The 17,063-nt window shown below is 47.7% G+C and overlaps 1 protein-coding gene across 1 annotated transcript in view; it reads left to right on the top strand.

The window, feature by feature from the left end:
* Positions 1-17,063, top strand: part of CHRNA2 (cholinergic receptor nicotinic alpha 2 subunit) — a 137,864-nt gene that overhangs the window by 23,602 nt on the left and 97,199 nt on the right. The window contains exon 2 of the mRNA XM_040348143.1: positions 3,951-4,240. Within this exon, the coding sequence (XP_040204077.1) occupies positions 4,171-4,240 (70 nt within the window). The 5' untranslated portion in view covers positions 3,951-4,170. The remainder of the gene's footprint in view (positions 1-3,950; positions 4,241-17,063) is intronic.

Below are 17,063 nucleotides of genomic sequence, written 5' to 3'. Positions count from 1 at the left end.
TGAAGGGGTGTGTGTAGTAATGTGAGTATTGTTGTCTCCTGGCAGTGAAGGGGTGTATGTAGTAATGTGAGTATTGCTGTCTCCTGGCAGTGAAGGGGTGTGTGTAGTAATGTGAGTATTGTTGTCTCCTGGCAGTGAAGGGGTGTGTGTAGTAATGTGAGTATTGTTGTCTCCTGGCAGTGAAGGAGTGTATGTAGTAATGTGAGTATTGTTGTATCCTGGCAGTGAAGGGGTGTGTGTAGTAATGTGAGTATTGTTGTCTCCTGGCAGTGAAGGGGTGTGTGTAGTAATGTGAGTATTGTTGTCTCCCGGCAGTGAAGGGTTGTATGTAGTAATGTGAGTATTGTTGTATCCTGGCAGTGAAGGGGTGTGTGTAGTAATGTGAGTATTGTTGTCTCCTGGCAGTGAAGGGGTGTATGTAGTAATGTGAGTATTGTTGTCTCCTGGCAGTGAAGGGGTGTGTGTAGTAATGTGAGTATTGTTGTATCCTGGCAGTGAAGGGGTGTGTGTAGTAATGTGAGTATTGTTGTCTCCTGGCAGTGAAGGGGTGTATGTAGTAATGTGAGTATTGTTGTCTGCTGGCAGTGAAGGGGTGTGTGTAGTAATGTGAGTATTGTTGTCTCCTGGCAGTGAAGGGGTGTGTGTAGTAATGTGAGTATTGTTGTATCCTGGCAGTGAAGGGGTGTGTGTAGTAATGTGAGTATTGTTGTATCCTGGCAGTGAAGGGGTGTATGTAGTAATGTGAGTATTGTTGTCTCCTGGCAGTGAAGGGGTGTATGTAGTAATGTGAGTATTGTTGTATCCTGGCAGTGAAGGGGTGTATGTAGTAATGTGAGTATTGTTGCATCCTGGCAGTGAAGGGGTGTATGTAGTAATGTGAGTATTGTTGTCTCCTGGCAGTGAAGGGGTGTATGTAGTAATGTGAGTATTGTTGTCTCCTGGCAGTGAAGGGGTGTATGTAGTAACGTGAGTATTGTTGTATCCTGACAGTGAAGGGGTGTATGTAGTAATGTGAGTATTGTTGTATCCTGGCAGTGAAGGGGTGTATGTAGTAATGTGAGTATTGTTGTATCCTGGCAGTGAAGGGGTGTGTGTAGTAATGTGAGTATTGTTGTCTCCTGGCAGTGAAGGGGTGTATGTAGTAATGTGAGTATTGTTGTCTCCTGGCAGTGAAGAGGTGTATGTAGTAATGTGAGTATTGTTGTATCCTGGCAGTGAAGGGGTGTGTGTAGTAATGTGAGTATTGTTGTCTCCTGGCAGTGAAGGGGTGTGTGTAGTAATGTGAGTATTGTTGTCTCCTGGCAGTGAAGGGGTGTGTGTAGTAATGTGAGTATTGTTGTCTCCTGGCAGTGAAGGGGTGTGTGTAGTAATGTGAGTATTGTTGTCTCCTGGTAGTGAAGGGGTGTATGTAGTAATGTGAGTATTGTTGTCTCCTGGCAGTGAAGGGGTGCATGTAGTAATGTGAGTATTGTTGTATCCTGGCAGTGAAGGGGTGTATGTAGTAATGTGAGTATTTTTGCATCCTGGCAGTGAAGGGGTGTATGTAGTAATGTAAGTATTGTTGTCTCCTGGCAGTGAAGGGGTGTATGTAGTAATGTAAGTATTGTTGTCTCCTGGCAGTGAAGGGGTGTGTGTAGTAATGTGAGTATTTTTGCATCCTGGCAGTGAAGGGGTGTATGTAGTAATGTGAGTATTGTTGTATCCTGGCAGTGAAGGGGTGTATGTAGTAATGTAAGTATTGTTGTCTCCTGGCAGTGAAGGGGTGTGTGTAGTAATGTGAGTATTGTTGTATCCTGGCAGTGAAGGGGTGTATGTAGTAATGTGAGTATTTTTGCATCCTGGCAGTGAAGGGGTGTATGTAGTAATGTGAGTATTGTTGTATCCTGGCAGTGAAGGGGTGTGTGTAGTAATGTGAGTATTGTTGTCTCCTGGCAGTGAAGGGGTGTGTGTAGTAATGTGAGTATTGTTGTCTCCTGGCAGTGAAGGGGTGTATGTAGTAATGTGAGTATTGTTGTATCCTGGCAGTGAAGGGGTGTATGTAGTAATGTGAGTATTTTTGCATCCTGGCAGTGAAGGGGTGTATGTAGTAATGTGAGTATTGTTGTATCCTGGCAGTGAAGGGGTGTGTGTAGTAATGTGAGTATTGTTGTCTCCTGGCAGTGAAGGGGTGTGTGTAGTAATGTGAGTATTGTTGTCTCCTGGCAGTGAAGGGGTGTATGTAGTAATGTGAGTATTGCTGTCTCCTGGCAGTGAAGGGGTGTATGTAGTAATGTGAGTATTGTTGTATCCTGGCAGTGAAGGGGTGTGTGTAGTAATGTGAGTATTGTTGTCTCCTGGCAGTGAAGGGGTGTGTGTAGTAATGTGAGTATTGTTGTCTCCTGGTAGTGAAGGGGTGTATGTAGTAATGTGAGTATTGTTGTCTCCTGGCAGTGAAGGGGTGCATGTAGTAATGTGAGTATTGTTGTATCCTGGCAGTGAAGAGGTGTGTGTAGTAATGTGAGTATTGTTGTCTCCTGGCAGTGAAGGGGTGTATGTAGTAATGTGAGTATTGTTGTCTCCTGGCAGTGAAGAGGTGTGTGTAGTAATGTGAGTATTGTTGTATCCTGGCAGTGAAGGGGTGTATGTAGTAATGTGAGTATTTTTACATCCTGGCAGTGAAGGGGTGTATGTAGTAATGTAAGTATTGTTGTCTCCTGGCAGTGAAGGGGTGTATGTAGTAATGTGAGTATTGTTGTATCCTGGCAGTGAAGGGGTGTATGTAGTAATGTGAGTATTGTTGTCTCCTGGCAGTGAAGGGGTGTGTGTAGTAATGTGAGTATTGTTGTATCCTGGCAGTGAAGGGGTGTATGTAGTAATGTGAGTATTGTTTTCTCCTGGCAGTGAAGGGGTGTATGTAGTAATGTGAGTATTGTTGTCTCCTGGCAGTGAAGGGGTGTATGTAGTAATGTTGTATCCTGGCAGTGAAGGGGTGTATGTAGTAATGTGAGTATTGTTTTCTCCTGGCAGTGAAGGGGTGTATGTAGTAATGTGAGTATTGTTGTCTCCTGGCAGTGAAGGGGTGTGTGTAGTAATGTGAGTATTGTTGTCTCCTGGCAGTGAAGGGGTGTATGTAGTAATGTGAGTATTGTTGTATCCTGGCAGTGAAGGGGTGTGTGTAGTAATGTGAGTATTGTTGTCTCCTGGCAGTGAAGGGGTGTGTGTAGTAATGTGAGTATTGTTGTCTCCTGGCAGTGAAGGGGTGTGTGTAGTAATGTGAGTATTGTTGTCTCCTGGCAGTGAAGGGGTGTGTGTAGTAATGTGAGTATTGTTGTCTCCTGGCAGTGAAGGGGTGTATGTAGTAATGTGAGTATTGTTGTCTCCTGGCAGTGAAGGGGTGTATGTAGTAATGTGAGTATTGTTGTCTCCTGGTAGTGAAGGGTGTGTGTAGTAATGTGAGTATTGTTGTATCCTGGCAGTGAAGGGGTGTATGTAGTAATGTGAGTATTGTTGTATCCTGGCAGTGAAGGGGTGTGTGTAGTAATGTGAGTATTGTTGTCTCCTGGCAGTGAAGGGGTGTGTGTAGTAATGTGAGTATTGTTGTGTCCTGGCAGTGAAGGGGTGTATGTAGTAATGTGAGTATTGTTGTGTCCTGGCAGTGAAGGGGTGTGTGTAGTAATGTGAGTATTGTTGTATCCTGGCAGTGAAGGGGTGTATGTAGTAATGTGAGTATTGTTGTCTCCTGGCAGTGAAGGGGTGTGTGTAGTAATGTGAGTATTGTTGTCTCCTGGCAGTGAAGGGGTGTGTGTAGTAATGTGAGTATTGTTGTCTCCTGGCAGTGAAGGAGTGTATGTAGTAATGTGAGTATTGTTGTCTCCTGGCAGTGAAGGGGTGTATGTAGTAATGTGAGTATTGTTGCCTCCTGGCAGTGAAGGGGTGTATGTAGTAATGTGAGTATTGTTGTATGTTCTCAGGTCTCCTCTCCAGGTTGTGGACGGTGGAGGACTCCCGGTGGAGGATCTCAGTACTGCAGATAACGGACGGAGTATTAGTTCAGCACGGCGGACAGCTCCCAACTCCCGTCTAATGGAGAGATCGGCTCTGATCACAAGGACGGCTCCTGTACTGGATGTGAGGTCTGGTTAGGGGCCCCTGGGGGCTCTGGAAGACAACAGTAACACCTCAACCATCAGGATGGGCTACAGACTGTGTGCGCTTATCTCACTCACCCGACTCCTCTGTTATATCACAGCCTGCACCACAGGTAAGAGTCTGGGGGGGGGGGCACCACACGTAAGAGTCAGGGGGGCACCACAGGTAAGAGTCAGGGGGGCACCACAGGTAAAAGTCAGGGGGGGCACCACAGGTAAGAGTCAGGGGGGGCACCACAGGTAAGAGTCAGGGGGGGCACCACAGGTAAGAGTCAGGGGGGGCACCACAGGTAAGAGTCAGGGGGGGCACCACAGGTAAGAGTCAGGGGGGGCACCACAGGTAAGAGTCAGGGGGGGCACCACAGGTAAGAGTCAGGGGGGGCACCACAGGTAAGAGTCTGGGGGGGCACCACAGGTAAGAGTCTGGGGGGCACCACAGGTAAGAGTCTGGGGGGCACCACAGGTAAAAGTCAGGGGGGCACCACAGGTAAGAGTCAGGGGGGCACCACAGGTAAGAGTCAGGGGGGGCACCACAGGTAAGAGTCAGGGGGGGCACCACAGGTAAGAGTCAGGGGGGGCACCACAGGTAAGAGTCAGGGGGGGCACCACAGGTAAGAGTCTGGGGGGGCACCACAGGTAAGAGTCTGGGGGGGCACCACAGGTAAGAGTCTGGGGGGGCACCACAGGTAAGAGTCTGGGGGGGCACCACATGTAAGAGTCTGGGGGGGCACCACATGTAAAAGTCAGGGGGGCACCACATGTACGAGTCAGGGGGGGCACCATGGTAAGAGTCAGGGGGGCACCACAGGTAAGAGTCGGGGGAGGCACCACAGGTAAGTGTCGGGGGAGGCACCACAGGTAAGAGTCGGGGGAGGCACCACAGGTATGAGTCGGGGGGGGGCACCACAGGTATGAATCGGGGGGGTACCACAGGTATGAGTCAGGTGGGTACCACAAGTATGAGTTGGGGGGCACCACAGGTATGAGTCTGGGGGAGCACCACAGGTATAAATCTGGGGGCACCACAGGTATGAGTCGGGGGGGGCACCACAGGTATGAGTCGGGGGGGCACCACAGGTATGAGTCGGGGGGGCACCACAGGTATAAATCTGGGGGCACCACAGGTATGAGTCGGGGGGCACCACAGGTATGAGTCGGGGGGGCACCACAGGTATGAGTCGGGGGAGGCACCACGGGTATGAGTCGGGGGGGGCACCAAAGGTATAAGTCGGGGGGCACCACAGGTATAAATCTGGGGGGCACCACACGTAGGAGTCAGGCGGGCACCACACGTAAGAGTCGGGGGGGCACCACAGGTAAGAGTCGGGGGGGCACCACAGGTAAGAGTCGGGGGGGCACCACAGGTAAGAGTCATGGGGGGTACCAGAGGTAAGAGTCATGGGGGGCACCAGAGGTAAGAGTCAGGGGGGCACCACAGTTAAGAGTCGGGGGGGCACCACAGGTAAGAGTCGGGGGGGCACCACAGGTAAGAGTCGGGGGGGCACCACAGGTAAGAGTCGAGGGGCACCACAGGTAAGAGTCAGGGGTCACTCCTCTATACCTGCTGTGCCCTGAGTTCCCGGGTCTGTATACCTGCTGTGCCCTGAGTTCCCGGGTCTGTATACCTGCTGTGCCCTGAGTTCCCGGGTCTGTATACCTGCTGTGCCCTGAGTTTCCGGGTCTGTATACCTGCTGTGCCCATTATGAGGGGTTCCCACCTGGTTCTATCCATAGTCCAGATACGCTTATTATGTTATGGCGCTAAGCTGGACAAATGGTCGGAAGTTTTTTTTATTGATTTAAAATGAATAAAACACACTTGTCCAGTAGATGTCGCTAAGTACCATTTGAACTTACTATGATACTTAGCGCCATCTAGTAGTTACATGTGTGTTTTTCCATTTTATAAATCAATGACAAACTTTCCACCAGAACAATTTTTTTTCAATTACACGAGCGCCATCAAAAAAACAACCAAAAAACTCTCCTACTCCTGACATTTGTGATATTAGAAAATGTGTTTCTTTGGTGTTTTTGTGGGTTTTTTGGTAGCAAATGGTAACAATATCTACTGATTATGTGTGTGTTTTTTTTTTTTTTGTTTCACAAAATAGTTTTAAAAAATCATTTAAAATATATAGCTGTAAAAATTTTTTTTTAATTATGTGACCACCACTAGGGATGAGCTTCGAGTTCGAGTCGAACATTGCCTGTTCGGCGAACAACGAACAATTAGGGGTGTTCGCGGCAAATTCGAAAAGCCGCGGAACACCCTGTTAAAGTCTATGGGAGAAATCTAAAGTGTTAATTTTAAAGGCTAATATGCAATTTATTGTCCTAAAAAGTGTTTGGGGACCTGGGTCCTGCCCCAGGAAACATGTATCAATGCAAAAAAAGTTTTAAAAACAGTCGTTTTTTCGGGAGCAGTGAATTTAATAATGCTAAAGGTGAAACAATAAAAGTGTAATATTACTTTAAATTTCGTACCTAGGGGGGGGTGTAAAGTCAGCATGTGAAAAAGCGCATGTTTCCCGTACATAGAACTGTCCCTGCACAAAGTGTCATTTCTGAAAGGAAAAAAGGCATTTAAAACTGGCTTTGTGGCTCTAATGAATTGTCGGCTCTGGCAATTACAGAGATGATTCATTCATAAAAAATAAAAATAAAAAAGCTGGGGGTCCCCCCAAATTCCATTAACAGGCCCTTCAGGTCTGATATGGATATTAAGGGGAACCCCGCCGTCAATTTAAAAAAAAATGACGTGGGGTTCCCCTTAATATCCATACCAGACCCTTCAGGTCTGGTGTGGATTTTAAGGTGAACTCCATCCCAAATTTAAAAAAAAAATGGCGTGGAGTTCCCCCAAAAATCCACACCAGACCCTTATCCGAGCACGTTAACCTGGCCGGCCGCAGAAAAAAGGGGGGGACAGAGTGCGGCCCCCCCTCTCCTGAACCGCACCAGGCCACATGCCCTCAACATGGGGAGGATGTCCCCATGTTGATGGGGACAAGGGCCTCATCCCCACAACCCTTGCCCGGAGGTTGTGGGGGTCTGCGGACGGGGGCTTATCAGAATCTGGAAGACCCCTTTAACAAAGGGGACCCCCAGATCCTGCCCCCCCCTATGTGAATTGGTAATGGGGTACACTGTACCTCTACCATTTCACAAAGGAAGTGTAAATAGTTAAAAAAAAACACACAGACACCGTAGAAAAAAATCCTTTATTAATAAAAAAAATCCAGCGATGTGAATCCACTGTCTCCTATCCAGCGATGGATGATCTCTCCAGCGACGGGTGATCAGCGGTCCGGTCCAGCGATGCAGAAGATCCATCCATCCAGAGCGCAGCAGGGGAGCTCCACTCTCCGCTGGACACAGCCCAGCGGAATGACGCGCTGGAGCTGTGACATTACTTATATAGGGGAAGCGGCCACCCGTCACGTGACCCCGCCCCCCCTGACACACCCTTGTACGTCACTGGGACTTTACTAATTAGACTTCTGAAGGCAATTGTTTCTACTAGGTTTTAGTTAGGGGTATCAGAGTAAAGGGGGCTGAAAATAAATGTACCCCACACTTTTCACATATTTATTTGTAAAATAAAAAAAATTGACAACCATTTATCATTTCCCTTCCACTTCCCAATTATGTGCCACTTTGTGTTGGTCTACAACGTAAAATCCCAATAAAATACATTTATGTTTTTGGTTGTAACATGACAAAATGTGGTAAATGTCAAGGGGTATGAATACTTTTTCAAGGCACTGTAGGAGATCCATTCTCTCTATTGGTCTTGGCCACCATCATCTAAGTTACATAAAGTGATGGGAGATCCAATGTTTGTCATTTGACGATTCTGCTTTCGGACTCTTGATGACAGTGAATTTTTAAAAGGAATTGAACTTCTTTCAAGAAACACAACACCCATCATCCTGATGCAATCTGAATTTCTAAGCTCTGATCAGGCGCGGACTTTGTAACCCTCGAAACGCGTTGATTCTGGTTATTGAATGCAATAATAGATAAAACTGATCTGGACAATGGTTCCTCCAGTCTGTGCTCCATTTCCTACTCCATTCCCAACAATAAATACCCACCAGGGGGTTCAACTAGTGATGAGGGGATCTCTCTGGTTTCAGTTTGCAAACAGTTTCAGGAAACCTTCTCAAAGTTTGTGAACCTCTTTAAAAGCTATGGAGGCGGGTGGACAAATCTTTTACAGTTCTGGCTATTTGTAGGGTCGGTAAGCAATCTATGGTCAAACAAATGACTTGGGAATCCATTAATCTGGAGTTAATTATTCCCAGAAATGATTGGCCCTTGTGACTCAGCTCACTAGTGTTGTGGACATTTTATGAAGATGTATTTAATATGTATTGTCATAGTGTCTCCCAGTGTTAGTTCTCCCGTAGCCCGCGCTAAAGAGCTGACTGGGGCAGACCAACGCTGGTTGAGTCCCGTCTGGTAGTGAAAAACTTTCTGAGGTTGGGGAGAGGTGTTTGCGAAGTGGGGATATGCCCATCAGCAAAAGGGCCCCTGTGCTATGCACAGAACGATCGTCTGAGGGGGGGGGTGTCTTCACTCTGCAAAGACATTGGGCCGGATTCAGATACAATGGGGTATCTGTCTGGCCGGCGTAACGTATCTTGGATACGTTACGCCGCTCTAACTTTGGGCGCAAGTTCCGTATTCATAAAGAACTTGCGCCCTCAGTTACGGTGGCGTAACGTATGTTGGCCGGCGTAAGCCCGCCTAATTCAAATGGGGATGTGGGGGGCGTGTTTTAATAACATTTTGCTTGACCCCGCGTATTTTAAGGTTTTTTTTAACGGCGCATGCGCCGTTCGTGAAAACATCCCAGTGCGCATGCTCGAAAATCCACAGCAAAACGTCATTGCTTTCGACGTGAACGTAAATTACGTCCAGCCGTATTCACGAACGACTTACGCAAAGACAACGTAAAAATTCAAAACTCGGCGCGTAAACAACGGCCATACTTAACATTAGCTACACCTCATATAGCAGGGGTAACTATACGCCGGAAAAAGCCGAACGCAAACGACGTAAAAAAAAAAGTGCCGGGCGGTCGTTCATTTCTGAATCGGCGTAAGTTCTAATTTGCATATTCCTCACGTAAAAATACGGAAGCGCTACCTAGCGGCCAGCCTGAAATTGCAGCCTAAGATACGACGGTGTAAGACACTTACACCTGTCGGATCTTAGGGATATCTATGCGTAACTGATTGTCTGAATCAGTCGCATAGATAGGACCGACCAGACTCGGAGATACAACGGTGTATCAGGAGATACACCATCGTATCTCTTTCTGAATCCGGCCCATAGTACGCTCATGTCACCCCGGTGTGCCTGATCAAACACATTTTGGGGCTGCCATGGCGTGCCCCTGCAGATAATCTCCCATCCACAGGAACGGTAGTATAATCCGGGCATGCGTTGTTCTCTGAACAACGCATAATAAGGATTCAGGCAGACCTTAGGCAGACCTCAAACCTGCTACAGTTCAGGAGGGAACTAAAAACCCTTCTGTGGACTGAGGCTGGGTAGATGGCTGTGCGACAGGGGGTGGAAACTGACGGGCTGATAGGTTTTTTTTTTTCTTCTTGGGGCTTTTTTATTCTTTTACTGTTTTTTTTTCTATTTTTATTTGATTTATGTTATTGTTTTTTTAATGTTTTTTTTTTGTTTTAACGGTTTTGATGTTTGTGATTTTATTGTTGTTATTGTATGTACGGCAAATGGCACCTGGTCCCGTCGCCGGGTAGCGTTGATACTTATGTGATTTAACGCTTAACAAAAATATTCAATAAACAATAAATACCAGCGGTAAAACGGGAGCTTTTGAATTGTTATGGTCAGGGAGAACGTCCATGTTTGAAAGCCATGCCGCTTCCTTTTGTCTAGTTTAAGAGCATGGCTTCCAGGTACAGGGGACAGGAAAACATACACGCTGTCCCTGCCCAGACACGCCCATAACACTCCCCTAGCCATTATTCATTGGTTGTTGTATAAACTCATCTTGTTGGAAGGATTTCCTGTGAGGTCATTTCCTGTGTGGCGGTCATTTCCTGTGTGAAGCATTTCCTGTGTGGAGGTAATTTCCTGTGATGTCATTTCCCATGATGGAAGCGATTGGCTGTTGGGGCCATGGCTTCCTGTTTGCCATTGCTTTTGTTATCTATTAGGTAGATTCACAGAAAGTTACGCCGGCGTATTAGTAGATACGCCGTCGTAACTCTGAATCTACGCCGTCGCAAATCTAAGCGTATTCTGGAAACCAGATACACTTAAATTAGGCTAAGATACGAGCGGCGTAAGTCTCCTACGCCGTCGTATCTTAGGGTGCATATTTACGCTGGCCGCTAGGTGGCGCTTCCGTTGAGTTTGGCGTAGAATATGCAAATGACTAGATACGCCGATTCACGAACGTACGCTTGCCCGTCGCAGTAAAGATACGGCGTTTACGTAAGGCGATTCCCGGTGTCAATGTTAAGTATGGCCGTCGTTCCCTCGTCGAAATTTGAAAAATTTACGTCGTTTGCGTAAGTCGTCCGTGAATGGGGCTGGACGTCATTTACGTTCACGTCGAAACCAATACGTCCTTGCGGCGTACTTTGGAGCAATGCACACTGGGATATGTACACGGACGGCGCATTCGCCGTTTGTAAAAACGTTAATCACGTCGGGTCACCACCCATTTACATAAAACACGCCCCCCTCATCCTCATTTGAATTAGGCGCGCTTACGCCGGCCACATTTACGATACGCCACCGTAACTTAGGAGGCAAGTGCTTTGTGAATACAGCACTTGCCTCTCTAACTTACGGCGGCGTAGCGTATATGCCATACGCTACGCCTGCCTAACGTTGCGCCCGCCTACGTGAATCTGTCTATCACTGTCTATGAGCTTCATCCAGGAGGCGCGAGTAATGCCCTTTTCAATGTTGCTGATCATTTATGTTTCAGAAAGTACTGAGGCCACCAAAGCAGCCAGGCATGTTCATAAAAAGTCACTAATGGCAGCCTCCGTGTTTGTCTTATGAAAGGTTTACTTTAATAATAAGGCGCCATATGATTGTTGGCATGGTGTTCCTTTAAAAATGGACTCGGAGGGTGGTGACAGTTATTTTATGCCAATTTAGCGTGGAATAAATTTCCTTCCCTGGGAACGATTGTTTGGTGGAGCAATAAATGTGCTCGATGAATGGGAAACATCTGCTGGAGGGGAGAAAGCTGCACCTGCATTGAAACCAGGGAGGCTCGTTGGCTTTAATCGTGTCTCTCCAACTACAATAGATTTTCTTATTTCCAGGAACTCAGACAGTATGACTGCATCTTGCTTCATTGTTATTTTTAAAGCAAACCCTACGCAAAACAAACTATACATACCCACAACCCTGTCCTAGGCAGGAGCCCCTACTTACCCCCCCCCCCCACCTCCATTCCATTCATCATTACCCTTCCCCCAAGGCTCCCAGTACATCTGGGTATAGAGAAGCACCTGATATGTCACCTGCGAACCTACTAAGTAGCATTTGGGGCCCCAGCAGCCAATCAGGACCCAGTGTTGTCAGTGGGTAAGCCCCTCACTGTGAAATTGTTTCCTGTCAACTGGGATCTGATTGGAGGTGCTAGGAAGTACCGTATTTATCGTGGTATAACGCGCTCCCGCGTATACCGCGCACCCCTAAAGTAGCCCTGAATCCTGTGGAAAAAAAGTTTTTTTTGTACTTACAGTTTTGGTGTCTTGCGCGGCGTCCATCGGCGGCCTCGTCGGGTCCGGCGTCCGTCTGCGGCTTCGGGTGTCCTCTTCGTTGGGTCCGGCGTCCTTCTATGGCTTCGGGTGTCCTCTTCGTCTGGTCCGGCGTCCTTCTGCGGCGTCCTTGCGTCCTCCCCGCTCGTTTCCCGCGCCGAGTTTGAATACTGCGCCGACATATACCAAGCGCAGTACACTCGTGTATCGTCGGGCAGGCTCGGCAACTCTCGCGCTGACGTCCTGTACGCTCAAGACGTCAGCGCGAGAGGCGCCGAGACTGCCCGAAGATACACGAGTGTACTGCGCTCGGTATATGCCGGCGCAGTATTCAAACTCGTGGCGGGAAAGCGGGTATCGGCGTATACCGCGCACCCACGATTTTGCCCTACTTACCACCCCCCCCACCTCCATTCCATTCATCATTACCCTTCCCCCAAGGCTCCCAGTACATCTGGGTATAGAGAAGCACCTGATATGTCACCTGCGAACCTACTAAGTAGCATTTGGGGCCCCAGCAGCCAATCAGGACCCAGTGTTGTCAGTGGGTAAGCCCCTCACTGTGAAATTGTTTCCTGTCAACTGGGATCTGATTGGAGGTGCTAGGAAGTACCGTATTTATCGCGGTATAACGCGCTCCCGCGTATACCGCGCACCCCTAAAGTTGCCCCGAATCTTGTGGAAAAAAAGTTTTTTTTGTAATTACAGTTTTGGTGTCTTGCGCGGCGTCCATCGGCGGCCTCGTCGGGTCCGTCGTCCGTCTGCGGCTTCGGGTGTCCTCTTCGTCGGGTCCGGCGTCCTTCTATGGCTTCGGGTGTCCTCTTCGTCGGGTCCGGCGTCCTTCTGCGGCGTCCTCGCGTTGCTCGTTTCCAGTGCCGAGTTTGAATACTGCGCCGACATATACCGAGCGCACTACACTCGTGTATCGTCGGGCAGGCTCGGCAACTCTCGCGCTGACGTCCTGTACGCTCAGGACGTCAGCGCGAGAGGTGCCGAGACTGCCCGAAGATACACGAGTGTACTGCGCTCGGTATATGTCGGCGCAGTATTCAAACTCGTGGCGGGAAAGCGGGTATCGGCGTATACCGCGCACCCACGATTTTGCCCTGATTTTCAGGGCAAAATAGTGCGCGGTATACGCCGATAAATACGGTAAAAGCTTAGGTGTGTGGCTAGGGTTAGAGTTTGAGTTAGGGTTAGATTTGGTGATAGAGTTAGAGTCAGTGCTAAAGTTAGCCTTAAAGTTAGGGTTAGAATTAAGGTTAGAATTTACGTTAGAGGTAGGGTCAGAGTTAAGGTTAGGGTTAAAGTTCAAATTAGGGTTAGAGTTGAGGTTAGCATGGGGGATACAGTTAGAGTTAGTGATAGAGTTCGAGCTAGGAACAGAGTTAGGGTAAGGGTTGAAGTTAGCTAGAGTTAGGCCTCGTACACACGATAGGTTAAACAGAGGACAACGGTCTGATGGACCATTTTCATCGGTCAAAACCGATTGTGTGTGGGCCCCATAGGTTATTTTACCATCGGTTAAAAAAAGCCAACTTGCTTAAAATTTAACCGATGGATTCCTAACCGATGGGAAAAAAACAATCGTTAGTAGGCGCGACCATCGGTTGAAAGTCCACGCATGCTCAGAATCAAGTCAACGCATGCTTGGAAGCATTGAACTTCGTTTTTTCAGCAAGTCGATGTGGTTTACGTCACCGCGTTCTGACACGATCGTTTTTTTAACCGATGGTGTGTAGGCGCGACGGACCATCAGTCAGCTTTATCGGTTAACCGATGAAAACGGTCCATCAGACCGTTCTCATCGGTTTGACCGATCGTGTGTACACAGCATTAGAGTTAGGATTTGGGCTAGAGTTAAAGCGGGGGTTCACCCGTACATAACAATTTTTCCCCATTTTGTCTAGGGGAATTGGCTAGTTTTAAAATATGAGCTGTACTTACCGTTTACGAGATGCATCTTCTCCGTCGCTTCCGGGTATGGGTCTTCGGGAGTGGGCGTTCCTATTTTGATTGACAGTCTTCCGAGAGGTCTCCGACGGTCGCATCCATCGCGCCGCGATTTTCCGAAAGAAGCCGAACGTCGGTGCGCAGGCGCAGTATAGAGCCGCACCGACGTTCGGCTTCTTTCGACTACTAGTGACGCGATGGATGCGACCGTCGGAAGCCTCTCGGAAGACTGTCAATCAAGAAGGAACGCCCGCTCCCGAAGACCTATACCCGGAAGCGACGGAAGAAGATGCATCTCGAAAACGGTAAGTACGGCTCATATTTTAAAACAACTAGCTGATTCCCCTAGACAAAACGAGCATCCATCTAAGGGGATTCTTTGAAAAAAATGTTTTATGGGTGAACTCCCGCTTTAAGGTTAGAGTTAGGGTCAGAGTTAAGGTTTGCATTAGGGATAAGGTTAAAGTAAGAAATAGAGTGAGGCCCTGTACACACGATCAGTCCAAACTGATGAAAACGGACTGAAGTTCAGTTTCATCAGTCCAAACCTACCGTGTGTATGGCCCATCAGACTTTTGTCCTATAGACCAAAGTTTTAAAACTTGCTTTAAAATCAGACTGATGACCAATCGGTCAAAACCGATGGTTAGTACGCAAAAGCATCGGTTCAAAACCTGCGCATGCTCAGAATCAAGTCGACGCATGCTTGGAAGCATTGAACTTTGTTTTTTTTAGCACGTCGTTGTGTTTTACGTCACCGCGTTGGACTCGATCGGATTTTGAACTGATGGTGTGTAGGCGCGACGGACCATCAGACCATCAGACTTCAGCCTTCAGTCCGTTTTCATCAGTTTGGACTGATCGTGTGTACAAGGCCTCAGAGTTTGGATGAGGGTCAGAGTTAAAGGAACAATAAAGGCAAACATCAATAAAGGAAAATTTTTTTTTTTTAAATAACAAACATGTTATACTTACCTCCACTGTGCAGCTCGTTTTGCACAGAGTGTCCCCAAATCCGGTCTTCTGGGGTCCCTCGGCGGCTGTCTCGGCTCCTCCTCGCAAAAGCTTTCCACCTTCATGCAAGCGAGCTCGCATGGTGGAAAGCATTTGCGGGCCTGCTCCCGTGATACAGCGGCGGGCATAGCCGACTCCAACTGTATCACTCAGCCCGGCGCGCCGCGTCATTGGATGTGATTGACAGCAGCGCCAGCCAATGGCTGCGCTGCTATCAATCCGTCCAGCCTAGCCAATCAATGGCCAGGCTGGGAACCGATGAGGATCACAAGGACTTTCAAGGGGTGAGGTAAGTAAAACGGGGGTTCGGGAGGGGGCGGTACCGTCGGATGTTTTTTCACCTTAATGCATAGGATGCATTAAGGTGAAAAAACATTTACCTTTACAACCCCTTTAAGGTTAGCATTAGGGATACAGTTAGAGTTAGGAATAGGATTAGAATTAGGGTTAGAGTTATGGTTAGCATTAGGGATAGGGTTAGAGTTAGGGTTAGAGTTAGGGACAGGATCAGAGTTAGAGTTAAGGTTAGCATTAGGGATAAGGTGAGAGTAAGAAATAGAGTAAGGGTTAGAGTTAGTTAGATTTAGGGTCAGGATTAAGGTTAAAGCTAGGGTTAGAGCTAGGGTCAGAGTTAAGGTTAGTGTTAGGGTTAAAGTTAGAATCAGGTTTGGATTAGGGTCAGAGTTAAGGTTAGCATCAGGGATACAGTTAGAGTTAGGAATAGGATTAGAATTAGAGTTGAGGTTAGAGTTAGGGTTAAGATTATAATTAGGGTTAGGGTTGGGGTTAGAGTTAGGGTTAGAATTAGGGACAGGATCAGAGTTGAAGTTAAGGTTAGAGTTGGGGTCAGATTTAAGGTTTGCATTAGGGATAAGAATAGAGTAAGAAATGGGGTTAAAGTAAGGGTTAGGCCCCGTACACACGACCAAACATGTCTGCTGAAACTGGTCCGCAGGCCAGTTTCAGCATACATGTTCGGTCGTGTGTAGGCGCGAGCGGGCCGAATTCCAGCAAACATTTGCCCGCCGGGCCTTTTCCCAGCAGACAAATATTCCTGGACTTGTTTTAAAACAGTCCGCTGGAATCCTGCCCGCTCGGACATGTTCGGTCGTCAGTACAGACCTACCGTACATGTCCGAGCGCCCGCCATCCCTCGCATGCGTCGAATGACTTTGACGCATGCGTGGAAGCATTTAACTGGCAGGCCCGCCCACGTCGCCGTGTCATCGTCGCGGACACGCCCCGCGTATTGTTTACGCGCGGATTTCTGTACGATGGTTAGTACAGCCATCGTACAGAAATCCCCGGGCAGACATGTACGGTGAAAACGGTCCGGCGGACCGGTTTCATCGTACATGTTTGCCCGTGTGTACGCGGCCTAATAGTTAGTTATGGTTAGAATTAGAGTTAGGATTAAGGTTAGTTAGGGTTAGAATTAGGATTAAGGTTAGTTAGGGTTAGGATTAAGGTTAGAGTTAGGGTCAGAGTTAATCTCAGTGTAACGAGCCACAGACAGGACCTGATCCCCTCCGCCGCTACCGACGACTCCAGTAAGCGACGAAGGGTGCAGGAGAGCGGCAGGAAGGGGGGCCCCTCTCCCGCTGCTGATAACGGTGATCTTGTGGCGAATCCGCTGCAGAGACCACCATTATCGTTTACCGAACTGCCTCCTGAAGAGATGGTTACCTTGGTTATGGCAGCTAGCTTCTGCCATAACAGAGATATCCCGCTTCAAAGTGCCGACGTATATAGTCGTGCGGCGGTCGGTAATTGTTTTTAACATAAAATACAAAGTATTTGTTTTAAATAGAGTTTTGAAACCTAATATAAGCTATACAGCAAACATGTAATAATGTTAAAGTTACAATTGACTGTTTAAACATTACAATAATAAGATAAAATGTGCACCCACTGAATTACAGTATAGATTCACTTAAATCATATGTCTAAAATTATATAAGAAGTGTATTTTATATGTCACTCAAACCCGAGTTGGTTATACATTTATTTTGACGAAACTGTCGGAAAACAATCCGCTTCTAAAATTGTGCACACCAATTCTATTCATCATCTCCCGAGGAGCCGATGCCGGTTTCCCTCCAGAGTCCTCATCTAGCAGGCTCAACCCAGCCGTACATGTTGCTAAGCTGCTGGGAGACATTGGAAACGTGTAAGAGAGGCGGAGGTAGAATTC

The sequence above is a fragment of the Rana temporaria genome, chromosome 4 (assembly GCF_905171775.1).
Source record: "Rana temporaria chromosome 4, aRanTem1.1, whole genome shotgun sequence".
Taxonomy (NCBI): domain Eukaryota; kingdom Metazoa; phylum Chordata; class Amphibia; order Anura; family Ranidae; genus Rana; species Rana temporaria.
The sequence above is the reverse complement of the archived record's forward strand: the minus strand, read 5'-3'. Positions and strand labels throughout refer to the sequence as shown.